At 45.2% G+C, this 15,080-nt stretch overlaps 1 protein-coding gene across 1 annotated transcript; it reads right to left on the bottom strand.

Moving 5' to 3' along the window:
- Window positions 1–12,491: 12,491 nt before the first annotated feature.
- Window positions 12,492–14,786, bottom strand: LOC139574350 (beta-crystallin B1-like). Its single transcript, XM_071398841.1, has 6 exons — window positions 14,718–14,786; window positions 14,281–14,375; window positions 14,027–14,145; window positions 13,714–13,846; window positions 13,347–13,489; window positions 12,492–13,179 (listed from the first exon to the last, which is right to left on the bottom strand). Exons 2-6 carry the CDS (start codon window positions 14,368–14,370, stop codon window positions 13,008–13,010), a joined length of 657 nt encoding a protein of 218 aa, XP_071254942.1. The 5' UTR covers window positions 14,371–14,375; window positions 14,718–14,786; the 3' UTR covers window positions 12,492–13,007.
- Window positions 14,787–15,080: the final 294 nt, after the last annotated feature.

Below are 15,080 nucleotides of genomic sequence, written 5' to 3'. Positions count from 1 at the left end.
ATACCACAACCCCACCCATACCCTACCCATACCACAACCCCACCCATACCCATACCACAACCCCACCCATACCCTACCCATACCACAACCCCACCCATACCCATACCACAACCCCACCCATACCATACCCATACCACAACCCCACCCAACCCATACCACAACCCCACCCATACCCTACCCATACCACAACCCCACCCTACCCATACCACAACCCTACCCATACCACAACCCCACCCATACCCCACCCATACCCTACCCACCCATACCCTACCCATACCACAACCCCACCCATTCCCTACCCATACCACAATCCTACCCATACCCTACCCATACCACAACCCCACCCATACCCTACCCATACCACAACCCCACCCATACCCTACCCATACCACAACCCCACCCATACCCTACCCATACCACAACCCCACCCAACCCTACCCATACCCTACCCATACCACAACCCCACCCCATTCCTACCCATACCACAACCCCACCCATATCCTACCCATACCACAACCCCACCCATACCACAACCCCACCCATACCCTACCCATATCCTACCCATACCACACCCCCACCCATACCCTACCCATACCACAACCCCACCCATACTCTACCCATACCACAACCCTACCCAACCCATACCACATACCACACCCCCACCCATATCCTACCCATACCACAACCCCACCCATACCACAACCCCACCCATTGCCTACCCATACCACACCCCCACCCATACCCTACCCACCCATACCACAACCCCACCCATACCCTACCCATACCACAATCCTACCCATACCACAACCCCACCCATACCCTACCCATACCACAACCCCACCCATACCCATACCACAACCCTACCCATACCACAACCCCACCCATACCCTACCCATACCACAACCCCACCCTACCCATACCACAACCCCACCCATACCCTACCCATACCACACTCCCACCCATACCCTACCCACCCATACCACAACCCCACCCATACCCTACCCATACCACAATCCTACCCATACCACAACCCCACCCATACCCATACCACAACCCCACCCATACCCATACCACAACCCCACCCATACCCATACCACAACCCCACCCATACCCATACCACAACCCCACCCATACCCTACCCATACCACAACCCCACCCATACCCATACCACAACCCCACCCATACTCTACCCATACCACAACCCTACCCAACCCATACCACAACCCCACCCAACCCTACCCATACCACAACCCCACCCATTCCCTACCCATACCCTACCCATACACAACCCCACCCTACCCATACCACAACCCTACCCATACCACAACCCCACCCATACCCCACCCATACCCTACCCACCCATACCCTACCCATACCACAACCCCACCCATACCCTACCCATACCACAACCCCACCCATACCCTACCCATACCACAATCCTACCCATACCCTACCCATACCACAACCCCACCCATACCCTACCCATACCACAACCCCACCCATACCCATACCACAACCCCACCCATACCCTACCCATACCACAACCCCACCCATACCCATACCACAACCCCACCCATACCACAACCCCACCCATACCCATACCACAACCCCACCCAATTCCTACCCATACCACAACCCTACCCAACCCATACCACAACCCCACCCATACCCTACCCATACCACAACCCCACCCATACCCTACCCATACCACAACCCCACCCATACCACAACCCCACCCATACCCCAACCCCACCCATACCCTACCCATACCACAACCCCACCCATACCACAACCCCACCCATACTCTACCCATACCACAACCCCACCCATACCCTACCCATACCACAAACCCACCCATTTCCTACCCATACCACAACCCCACCCATACCCTACCCATACCACAACCCCACCCATACCCTACCCATACCACAACCCCTACCCATACCACAACCCATACCCTACCCATACCACAACCCCACCCATACCACAACCCCACCCATACCCTACCCATACCACAACCCTACCCATACCCTACCCATACCACAACCCCACCCATACCCTACCCATACCACAACCCCACCCATACCCTACCCATACCACAACCCCACCCATACCACACCCCCATCCATACCCTACCCATACCACAACCCCACCCATATCCTACCCATACCACAACCCCACCCATATCCTACCCATACCACAACCCCACCCATAACCTACCCATACCACAACCCCACCACCACGGGGGCAGCAAAGCACTCACCCATACCACAACCCTACCACCACGGGGGCAGCAAAGCACTCACCCATACCACAACCCCACCACCACGGGGGCAGCAAAGCACTCACCCATACCACAACCCCACCACCACGGGGGCAGCAAAGCGCTCACCCATACCACAACCCCACCACCACGGGGGCAGAAAAGCGCTCACCCATACCACAACCCCACCACCACGGGGGCAGCAAAGCGCTCACCCATACCACAACCCCACCACCACGGGGGCAGCAAAGCGCTCACCCATACCACAACCCCACCACCACGGGGGCAGCAAAGCGCTCGCCCACAGGACTCCATAAACATGGTCTGCGCTTGTCAGGCCGGTTGGAGGTACTGCCAAATTCTCAAAAATTACGTTAGAGGTGGCTTATTGTAGAGAAATGAACATTAAATTATCTGGCAACAGTTCTGGTGGACATCCTTGCAGTCAGGATGCAAATTGTACGCTCCCTCAACTTGAGACATTTGTGGCATTATGTTGTGTGACAACACCGCACATTTTAGAGAGGCCTTATTGTCCCCAGCACAAGGTGCACCTGTGTAATGATCATGCTGTTTAATCAGCTTCTTGATATGCCACACCTGTCAGGTGGATGGATTATCTTGGCAAAGGAGAAATGCTCAAACAAATTTGTGCACAACATTTGAGAGAAATAAGCTTTTTGTGCATATAGAACATTTCTGGGATCTTTTATTTCAGCTCATGAAACATGGGACCAACACTTTACATGTTGCGTTTATATTTTTGTTAAGTGTATTTAAGTATTTTTGTTGTTGTAGTGGGGACATTAACATTAGTAATCAATAAAAAATGTGCTCATATAAAATAATTTACAATTATGCATTAAGTTGTATAATGTAAAAACGTGACGAAAACGAATGTAGACGTTAATAAATGGATGTATATAGCTTCCAATATATGTTTTACAATGGTGAGGAAGTGCGAAGATGGAGGCACGCACGTCGGCTTCAACATAGCGCCCACAATCAGTGTTTTATATAAATATTTTGAACACAGCGCCCCCAATCAGTATTCTAGTGTATATATAAATATTTGGGTAAGACTAACATGGTTCTGGTTTCAAGTGGACTTGTTGTTAATTATGGAAAACACACTTTCTCCACGTCTTGCTGGGGCTGCGGCGAGAGGGCGGGGTCTTCTAACAACATCCAAATTGCGTGGAACTGCGCGGAAAAGTAGTAAAGTTGTAAACTACTATTATCGCGCATGTACTTAATTTACTAATAACGCAGAAAGCCGTAACCGTTGTATATTTGTTACAATGTCGCCTAGCTAAATGTTTAGAAACTGCTAGTAAAATAGTTTATTCTCGACTCACCGCATCGTCAATTGACCTTGTTTTGATCAGCTGGAAGATAGTCTGTTGACTTGTTAGTTGCTGGCTAGCTAGATTGCAAAAAGATCCACACGAGAAGCATCAAGCGTAAATAAAACTGACCAAATCCGCATGACGAAACCACCTGTCGAATTTGATTGTTATTGTTTCCAGTGAATGGTTAGCTATCAAATTACAGGATTTCTGAACCTTCCGAAGGCATGAACATTCCGGAAACGATACTGTTTGGTGGGTGGACACGAACCAGAGAGGAAGAGAAAGAGGCCCAACTCCGCAAAAAAAAGAGTCTCCCTCCAGCAGGTGGCGTTGTTTCGCCCACCAAGCAAGGAGTTTTTGTGTGGATTGTCGAATTCGGCATCAACAACAAAATAATGGCTTATTTTCTACTTGAGGTTTATTTGATTGGAATAGAAGCTTAAGTTGCTACGAGTGTACTGATATAAATAGGACACGTGACATCCCGGCAACTGAGAAAAAAAACGATTTCGGAGTTGTCTCGAGATTGTTATGCATATTCATGTATTGAGGCTAGTAGCGTAGCATCTCTCTCTCTATTGAATACAAGCGTTTGACGTGGAACAACCTCATCGAATATTCAAAAATGTTTACAATAATGAGATGTATCCACCAATCCTAAGAAAGGATGGGTGGGACCTAGACAACCCGCTGTGCCCCTTTGTGGACAACGTCTCCTATTGTTAGGGCGGAGAGACATATATCTTGTCAGTATATCCAGAATCTTTACTGGGCCTTCTTCATCTTTGGTATCATGGCGTTCGCTCACTTTGTTTGTACATGCCGCCACCTACTGTACGGTAATTTAAAAGGAAGGGGGAAAGGAAAAAATTCGCACCACCAACTAACCCTATGTCTATATATCACTATTTTAATAAATAATACGAAGAGCCCCACCTATTTTGAGAACCACCTGTTTAGCATGTTATTTTGGCATTAATACATTTAATCTAGAATCGGCTTCCTATTTCGCAACAAAGCATCCTTCACTCATGCTGCCAAACATACCCTCGTAAAACGAACCATCCTACCGATCCTCGACTTCGGCGATCTCATTTGCAAAATAGCCTCCAACACTCTACTCAACAAATTGAATGCAGTCTATCACAGTGCCATCCGTTTTGTCACCAAAGCCCCATATACTACCCACCACTGCGACCTGTACGCTCTCGTTGGCTGGCCCTCGCTTCATACTTCATACTTCAAACCCACTGGCTCCAGGTCATCTACAAGTCTATGCTAGGTAAAGCCCCGCCTTATCTCATCTCACTGGTCACCATAGCAGCACCCACCCGTAGCACGCACTCCAGGAGGTATATCTCACTGGTCACCCCCAAAGCCAATTCTTCCTTTGGCCGCCTCTCCTTCCAGTTCTCTACTGCCAATGACTGGAAAGAACTGCAAAAATCCCTAAAGCTGAAGACTCTTACCTCCCTCACTATCTTTAAGCACCAGCTGTCAGAGCAGCTCAAAGATCACTGCACCTGTACATAGCTCATCTGTAAATAGCCCATCCAATCTCCCTCATCCCCATACTATTTGTTTATTTATCTTGCTCCTTTGCACCCCAGTATCTCTACTTGCACATTCATCTTCTGCACATTCTACCATTCTAGTGTTTAATTGCTATATTGTAATTACTTCGCCACCATGGCCTATTTATTGCCTTACCTCTCTTATCCTACCTCATTTGCACATGCTGTACATAGACTTTTCTACTGTATTATTGATTGTATGTTTATTTATTCCATGTGTAACTCTGTGTTGATCTACGTGTCGAATTGCTATGCTTTATCTTGGCCAGGTCGCAGTTGCAAATGAGAACTTGTTCTCAACTAGCCTACCTGTTTAAATTAAGGTGAAATAAAAATAAATAAATATCAGTTTGCAAACAATGTAAAAAAAAAAAAATCATTGAGTTAATAAAGACGACACAAACATGGTCTTTTTTTTGCTTTCTTGAGTAAGGCAGCTCCAAAATGAAGGTGTTTCAGTCTACAGTAGCTCAGTGCTTTCTGCGGTGGTGGGGTAGCCAGCGGAAAATACGGAGTGTAGGGGTTGGTAATGTTCTCTAGTTGCGCCGTGATTGGCTCAGTGTTCTGTCACTCATGGGGACACTACGTCACTGCCAAATCTAAGGGTAGAGCTAAAAAATTCAAGCCCCTTGGGTGCTGCCATAGAGTTACATTAGAAGTACTCATTCAAGAAGCCTCAAGGTCGTTGGCCACAGATAAAATTATGTCAAATCACATTATATTTACTGTAGCTTTGATTGGACTGATCATGTCAACATCATACTTTCAAAATCTTAGCTAGTAAGCTCGCAGTCATCATCATGAATCAAGTCGACAATCTACTGGCAAATCCTTTTCAATCCTTGTCATATGAAGAGAAATAAGGAAGAGAAATTATAGATAAAACATCGGTGATCATTGGCCATTGGACATAAACATTACACAACAAGTTAGAAACTGCAAATTCAACAATGAGTGGTTTGGAAGGAATCAGTGGCTAACTGCAAGCATTGCAAAGCAATCACTAGCCTGCTATTCAGTGGAGTGGGTGTGTGGTCCAAGTCTGGGTTTAAGGGTCCTCTTTTTCAAGCTTAAAAGGATAAACATTCAACATTGGCCATGCTGTCAATACAGCATGACGTCTGTCACATTCAAAAGAACGGGAATCTGGGAAATCTCAGACTTCAGAGATTGGGAACTCTGGAAAAAACTAACTCCGACTGGGAAAATACGTTTTAAACGGTCATCCAACTCGGAATTGCAAGTCGGGAACTTGGGCCTCTTTCTAGAGCCCCGTCCTGAAGATCACTGACGTTATGATTCAACCTTGTCCCCCCCCCCCCCCAGTTGCTTTGAAAGCACCATAAATCCAAAGAATGACAGAGTTTGATGACAAAATTTGCCCACGAAGGACCACCGCGCCACCTTGTTCAAGTGAGCACAGCACAACAAGGTGAGTCCAGAAATCTCTTGTATGCTGCTGCATAAATTCTGTAATATGCCAGGGAGATATATAGACTGCAGCTAAGAAAGTAATACCAAGTGTATGTTGTGTAGTAAACTGTTAGTAATCAATGTGCCTCACCCTAATAATTTGGTCCCTTTTCCCCTCATAACTTAGCCTACTGTTCTGACTTGGTGGTGTACATGTAGCCTATAGCCTGTTTTAAAGAAATGTCATCATTGAATATTGTAAGAGCTTTCATTCTATGCTTATATGCCCCCTTTATTTATCCTACGGTTCTGACTTGTTGTACAGGGAGAGTACTATAAGAACAGCCCATGTTCTGAATTATGTCGCTGGACATTTAAAAAGTGCAGAACAAATAGCTAAATTGACTACGTTCGTCCTAGCTCACTCATTAATGTCTTATTTGAAATTACGGATTGCCTCTTATCCTCTCATCGTCCCCTTATGCCGTAGTTTGTACATCTCATTTGTCAGTAGAAACCACAATTGTTTAAGCAATTCAGCCATATCAGCTATGCTTTTTTTTAAATGCAGTAAATTAGGCTGAATAAACTGTTTCACTGCCAGACAAGGCTCCGCTGATAGCCAGGTGTAGCATTGGTAAGGTGTTGGGACTGCTGTTGGGACTCTGCTGTTGGGACAGCTTTATGTAGGCTCTAAGAGTTTGTGTGCACCGTTTGTCACGGTGCAATTAATGTATTGTTTAGTGTAGTGGCTTTGCTGGCATGCATCAAACATTTTGGGGGGGAGTTTCCTCAGCCCATTTTACTAGTCTGGCTGTCTCTGGCCTGTCGATGCTCGTAAAACATGGGCTTCCCAAACTTTTCTTGTGCGATGCAATAGGAGGTGTACCTGAGTTTTCATCTACGCTATATATACAAAAGTATGTGGACACCCCTTCAAATTAGTGGATTTGGCTATTTCAGCCACAACTGTTCCCGACAGGTGTATACAATCGAGCACACAGTCATGCAATCTCCATAGACAAACATTGGCAGTAGAATGGCCTTACTGAAGCGCTCAGTGACTTTCAATATGGCACTGTCATAGAATGCCACCTTTCCAACAAGTCAGTTCATCAAGCTTCATGAAATGGGTTTCCATGGCAGAGCAGCCGCACACAAGCCTAAGATCACCATGCGCAATGCCAAGTGTCGGCTGGAGTGGTGTAAAGCTCGCTGCCAATGGACTATGGAGCAGTGGAAACGCATTATCTGGAGTGATGCTTCACCATCTGGCAATCCAATGGACAAATCTGGGTTTGGCAGATGCCAGGAGAACGCTACCTGCCCCAATGCATAGTGCCAACTGTAAAGTTTGTTGGAGGAATAATGGTCTGGGGCTGTTTTTCATGGTTCGGGCTGACCCCTTAGTTCCAGTGAAGATAAATCTTAACGCTACAGCATACAATGACATTCAAGACGTTCTGTGCTTCCAACTTTGTGGCAACAGTTTGGGTAAGGCCTTTTCCTGTTTCAGCATGACAATGTCCCTGTGCACAAATCGAGGTCCATACAGAAATGGTTTGTTGAGATCTGTGGGGAAGAACTTGCCTGGCCTGACCTCAACCCCATCGAACACCTTTGGGTTGAATTGGAATGCTGACTGCGAGCCAGCCCTAATCGCCCAACATCAGTGCATGACCTCACTAATGCTCTTTTGGCTGAATGGAAGCCAGTCCCCGCAGCAATGTTCCAACATCTAGTGCAGGGGTTGGCAAACTTTTTGACTCGAGGGCCACATCGGGATTTTGAAATTCAACCGAGGGCCTCATTTTTGGGGGACAAATTGTTTGTTATAATCAATTTGTGGAGGGCCTCCCAAGTGGCGCGGTGGTCTAAGGCCACTACAGATTCTGGGTTCGAGTCCAGGCTCTGTCGCAGCAGGCCGTGACCAGGAGTCCCATGGGGCGGCGCACAATTGGCCCAGGGTTGTCCGGGTTAGGGGAGAGTTTGGCCGGCAGGGATGTCCCTGTCCCATCGCGCACTTGCGACCCCTGTGGTGGGCCGGGCGCATGCAGAAGAAAGTGCTTTGTTTCTGGCCATTTTGAGCCTGTAATCGCACCCACAAATGCTGATGCTCCAGATACTCAACTAGTCTAAAGAAAACCAGTTGTATTGCTTCTTTAATCAGAACAACAGTTTTCAGCTGTGCAACATAATTGCAAAAGGGTTTTCTAATGATCAATTAGCCTTTTAAAATAATACATTTGGATTAGCTAACACAACGTGCCATTGGAACACAGGAGTGATGGTTGCTGATAATGGGTCTCTGTACGCCTATGTAGATATTCCATTAAAAAAATCTGCTGTTTCCAGATACAATAGTCATTTACAATTTGATGTTATTTTAATGGGCAAAAAAGTAGCTTTTCTTTAAAAAATAAGGACATTTCTAAGTGCCCCCAAACTTTTGAACGGTAGTGGATATGTCCTTTGTTGTTACAATACATCTTAACAATATGTGTTAACATATACAGTAACAGTCAACGTTTGGACACACCTTATGCCAGGTTTTTATTTTTTTAAACTATTTTCTACATTTTAGAATAATAGTAAAGACATCAAAACTATGAAATAACGCATAATTATTTCTTTATTTTTTTACCTTTGTTTAATATGGAATCATGTAGTAACCAAAAAAGTGTTTAACTTCTTGCAACTATAGGGGGTGCTGTTCCGCATTAGCATTTTTTGGTCTCCAAATTAAACTGCCTCGTGCTCAATTCTTGATCGTACAATATGCATATTATTGTTATTATTGGATAGAAAACACTTTCTAGTTTCTATAGCCGTTGGAATTTTGTCTCTGAGTGGTACAGAACTACTTCTACAGCACTTTTCCTGACAGGGAGTCAGATTTCAGAAATTTTGACCCCTGATCTGGGGTCGGTTTTAAGGTGCCTGTAAATGCTATGGAGAAACCGACACTGCCTACGTCTTCCTCTGGGTGTCAGTACGTCATGACGTTTTGAATGGAGTCGATTGCGCAATCAGAGCCACTATAAAACAACAAAACGTGGAAGTACCGTTCTTTCCCTTCGCGCGTCTTACGCAAGATGGACATCGGACTTGCCTCCTTCCAAATGGTTGTTTAGCCAGTAATATTTCTCCGGTCATGTTTTTACTCGTTATAGTTGTTAAAAACATCATAATGTAGTTAATTTGAACCGTTTTATAGCAATTTATATCCGTTTAGTGCGATTTTGAGGAATTTCTTTGTCGTGCACTTTGAAGCTTTGGGCACGTTTCGGGGTCTCGGTCGATGTTAGTGGACATTTCGAAGGACAGAGGACATCTATCGACCAAAAGAAGATTAGACCCAAGAAAGGATACATTGCCCAAGAATCTGATGGAAAATCACCTCATAGTAAGAAATATTTAATATGATAAATCGTTGTTCTGTCGAAATATTTTAAACGCATAATCCGCCATTTTGTTTGTTATCGCTTCACTTGGCGAACCCTGTATTGCACAGTAAGGATAATTTTAGAAATGTAAATCAGCGGTTGCATTAAGAACTAATTTGTCTTTCGATTCCTGTCAACCCTGTATTTTTTAGTCAGGTATATGATTAGCTTTCGATTAAACTAGATCACTCTGAAAGATGACGTCCGACATTTTGAGGCTTGATTTGCTACTATTTTCATTGTATAACCACGGTTTTGTATGGCTAAATATGCACATTTTCGAACAAACTCTATATGTATGTTGTAAAATGATGTTACAGGAGTGTCATCGGAAGAATTCTGAGAAGGTTAGTGAAAAAATTTATATATTTTGGCGATGATTACGTTATAGCTCTCTTTGGCTTGAATCGATGCTCTGGTAACGTTTGCACATGTGGTATGCTAACTTATCGATTTATTGTGTTTTCGCTGTAAAACGCTTAGAAAATCTGAAATATTGTCTGAAATCACAAGATCTGGGTCTTTCCATTGCTATGCTTTGTCTATTTTTATGAAATGTTTTATGATGAGTAAATTGGTCATACACGTTGCTCTCTGTAGTAATTCTAGTCGAGTTGTGATGGTCGGTGTAATTGTAAACTGTGATTTCTACCTGAAATATGCACTTTTTTCTAACAAAACCTATCCTATACCATAAATATGTTATCAGACTGTCATCTGATGAGGTTTTTTCTTGGTTAGTGGCTATTTATATCTTTATTTGGCCGAATTTGTGATAGCTACTGATGGAGTAAAAAAGTGGTGGAGTAAAAAAAGTGGTGTCTTTTGCTAACGTGGTTAGCTAATAGATTTACATATTGTGTCTTCCCTGTAAAACATTTTAAAAAACAGAAATGATGGGTTTATTCACAAGATCTGTATCTTTCATCTGGTGTCTTGGACTTGTGATTTAATGATATTTAGATGCTACTATCTACTTGTGAAGCTATGCTAGCTATGCTAATCAGTGTGTGGGGGGGGTGGGGGGTGATCCCGGACCCGGGGTAGAGGCTCGTGAAAGGTTAACAAATCAAAATATATTTGTCATTTTTAAAAGTACCCACCCGTTGCCTTGATGACAGCTTTGCACACGCTTAGCATTCTCTCAACCAGCTTCATGAGGTAGTCACCTGGAATGCATTTCAATTAACAGGTGTGCCTTGTTAAAAGTTAATTTGTGAAATTTCTTTCCTTCTTAATGCGTTTGAGCCAATCATTTGTATTGTGACAAGGTATGGTTGGTATACAGAAGATAGTCCTATTTGGTAAAAGACCAAGTACATAGTATGGCAAGAACAGCTCAAATAAGCAAAGTGAAATGACAGTCAATCTGGAACATTTCAAGAACTCGTGTAGTCGCAAAAACCATCAAGCGCTATGATTAAACTGTCTCTCAAGAGGACCGCCACAGGAAAGGAATACCCAGAGTTACCTCTGCCGCAGAGGATAAGTTCATTAGAGTTAACTGCACCTCAGAATGCAGCCCAAATAAATGCTTCACAGAGTTCAAGTAACAGACACATCTCAACATCAACTATTCAGAGGAGACTGCGTGAATCAGGCCTTCATGGTCAAATTGCTGCAAAGAAACAAATACTAAAGGACACCAATAAGAAGAAGAGACTAGTTTGGGCCAAGAAACACGAGCGGTGGACATTAGACCGGTGGAAATCTGTCCTTTGGTCTGATGAGTCCACATTTTTGGTTCCAACCGTTGTGTCTTTATGAGAAGCAGAGTAGGTGAACGGATGATCTCCGCATGTGTGGTTCCCACCGTGAAGCATGGAGGAGGAGGTGTGATGGTGTGGGGGTGCTTTGCTGGTGACTCTGTCAGTGAGTTATTTAGAATTCAAAGCTCACTTAACCAGCATGGCTAGCAAAGCATTCTGCAGCGATACGCCATCCCATCTGATTTGCGCTTAGTGGGACTATCATGTTTTTCAACAGGACAAGGACCCAAAACACACCTCCAGGCTGTGTAAGGGCTATTTGACCAAGAAGGAGAGTGATGGAGTGCTGCATTAGATGACCTGGCCTTCACAACCCAATTGAGATGGTTTGGGATGAGTTGGACCACAGAGTGAATGAAAAGCAGCCAACAAGTGCTCAGCATATGTGATAATCCCTTCAAGACGGTTGGAAAAGCATTCCTCATGAAGCTGGTTGAGAGAATGCCAAGAGTGTGCAAAGCTGTCATCAAGGCAAAGGGTGGCTTTGGAAATGATCTGCAGTGCTCAGCTCTGACTTCATATTCTCCTATCGATATGTGTATTTTGATGATCTTTTCATCAACATTGACTAATCTGTACTGATATGATTTTCATGTTATGACCTGTTATAGCACTTTTATTCATACAGTGTCATCTTGGTCATGAGGGTTATCGGTCACAATGCAAAGACAACGTTTTGAAATCAAGATTTTCATTTTTATTGAAAAGTTGGCCAGGATTCTGTACAGCAGAGAGGGTGTGCGATACACAGGGTTAGGAAGTGGGGGGTGGATATTGAAACTTATTTTCCCATGGTGCATCATACCCTGAGCCGAGAATCATGTGTAAAACAGCAAGATATTTCTCGTTCCCTCTTTGGTGCTGCAATGGACTGCAGGGGAAAGGAATGGGGGACGAAAAAGCTAGGGGGGATGAAGGAGGGAAAAGCTAAGGTCGGACCACAGGAGAGAAAGAGAAGAGTAGAGAGAGAATGATGGAGGGGTTTTCTTCAGGTGTTCTGTAGCCAGGTGGTCCTTCAATTGAGGTTTCAAAGAGTGGGGGATTTTTAACGTCAACCCTCTCCCTTGTTGTTTCAGATGGTATGCTTCAGCCAGGGGTTCGGCAAGGCCTCAGACATCTCTCCCCCTCTCTCTCTTCCTCCGCCCCTCTCCCTCTCTTCCGCTCTTTCTCTTTCTCTCCTTCCCTGAGCCTCACTTGCTGGCCATGGTGTAGCATCCCTGCTGGTGCCACTGCATGTCGCGGATACGCCTCACGGACTGGAACTGGGGGTGACGGGCGCCGAACTCGTTGAAGTGTTTGAAGTCGCCCTTCTCCAGAAGGTACTGGGAGCCGCGGTATCCGGGGAACTGGTAGCCCACCCAGCTGAGGGGAAAAAGGAGAAGACCAAATTATGTCACTAGGCAAGTCACTACGTATGTCACTAAAATAACAGCCGTTCTCCTACAATCTTTTCATTCTAGATCTATGTGTTCTTAGTTGTGAGTTTAAACTCTGTTAATTCCTTTTTCCATCTCCATAGCAACACTTACGTTCCGCAGCTGACCATTATGCTGCCGACCCTGTCGGTGAAGCCGTAGGAGAACAGAGACGGAACGTCATCGTCCATGATCTCCATCTTACGGCCCTTGAATTCCCCAACCTCGTACAGGCAGATCTTGTGCTTCTCGGGGTCCTGAGAGAGAGGGGAAAGGAGAGAGGTGTGTGAGAATGAGGGAGGTGTTCAGAAGGAGAGAAATGTACAGGAGAGAGACAAAAACGGAGAGAGAGTAAAGAAAGGCAGAGTGAGAGATCAGAGGGTAGCAAGTCACAAAGAGAGAGGATGTGTATAAGTGAGAAAAATTAGAGAACAGATGACAGAGAGAGAGAGATGGTGAAAGGCGAGAGGAGTGTCCCCACCATGCGGACGGGCCTGAAGGACAACAGGTAGTCGTTCTTCTGGCAGTTGCTCCAAGAGTCCCAACGGGGGAACTCTCCCTTCTCCAAAATGTAGTGTTCGCCACAGAAGTTCATCTGCTCGAAGCCCACAAAGCTATACAGGATAGAAAGACAGTGTTACTTTATTAGACAGCTGTGTTTACATATCTAATTAGGATTTTTAAAAACTGTAAATGATACTGCTACTTCTACCATTATCCATCAAAGCTACAGGAATAGCAGGACATTAATAGAAACTAATATATAGTATAAAAAACTGGAGAGGTTGACTTACGGTCCACACTCAATGCGGAGGGAGCGGACGCGGTCCATGCCCATCTCACACACGTTCATGCACTCGTTGCTGATCTCGACCATGCGACCCTGGAAGTTCTCCTGGTCGAACACAAACATCTGAGGGGCAAACAGAGAAAGAGAAACAGACATAAGTATATCATCAACACAGATAGTGTCTGGCTGTATCAGTGATCCAATGATATTCCATTAGATTGGAGCCAGGAGAAGTCCTGTTAGTTGGGGACTACTTGCCTTGTAGGACATCATGCCCATCTCAGACTTCTTGCTCTGAGCAGCCTTCCCGTCGGTCTGGGAAGCAGCCTTGGACTTATCACTGGACATGATGACTGGAAGAGAAAGAGAGAGGGGGATGAGAATGAAACAGTCTCAAAACAGTCAAGAAGACACATCCAATGTGTTGGGAATACAAAAAATATATGGAAATAGCAATAAGGGATGAAGATGGAGTGAATGGATGCTATCAGGGGAAGAGGGATATTTGGGGTTGGGGATGCAGTTAACATGTTTAATATAGTGATGTATAATATGAATATAACATTGCGACTTCTAATTACTGATTTCAAAGTCAAACTGCTGCTGAACAGCTGCTACTCATCTTTCTCCCCCTACTCCCTTTACCTGTGTATGCAGGTGCCACCATGTGTATCGTGTGTGTCTGTTGCTCTTACCTGTGTGTGTGATCTGCCTCACTCAGAGAGTGTTTGTGGCTCAGAGCGCGCCCCGCCCTTTTATACGCTGGCGCCCAGAGGAGGAGGATTAGAGACAGAGAAACAAACCTGCTGAGGTCAGAACCACGAGACAATAGAACCACCGCATCATCAGAGAGGGACAGTCAGGGGGGGGGGGGCAGCCACAGGGACCAGCCACAGGGACCAGCCACAGGGACCAATGAGATCCATAGTTAATTGAGAAGGATTGGAGGGGGGTTGATAGTCGAATACTGTACATGATGATAGGGTCTAACCACAAACAGATACAGTATCTGAGAGATAGAGACATAACACTGTACCAGGATCTGTGATAAGCAACTG

This window comes from Salvelinus alpinus, chromosome 4 (genome assembly GCF_045679555.1).
Source record: "Salvelinus alpinus chromosome 4, SLU_Salpinus.1, whole genome shotgun sequence".
In the NCBI taxonomy this organism is placed as follows: Eukaryota; Metazoa; Chordata; class Actinopteri; order Salmoniformes; family Salmonidae; genus Salvelinus; species Salvelinus alpinus.
Note: the sequence above shows the minus strand (reverse complement) of the source record. Positions and strands in the feature narration are given on the sequence as shown.

Excerpts from the sequence above, each read along its gene's own strand:
- LOC139574350 (XM_071398841.1), bottom strand. The coding sequence starts at position 14,370 with ATGTCCAGTGATAAGTCCAAGGCTGCTTCCCAGACCGACGGGAAGGCT. Across the intron at positions 13,490-13,713 it reads CCTTCAGGCCCGTCCGCATG|GACCCCGAGAAGCACAAGAT; the intron begins GTGGGGACACTC and ends CCTCTCTCTCAG. Across the intron at positions 13,180-13,346 it reads ATAATGGTCAGCTGCGGAAC|CTGGGTGGGCTACCAGTTCC; the intron begins GTAAGTGTTGCT and ends TTTTCCCCTCAG.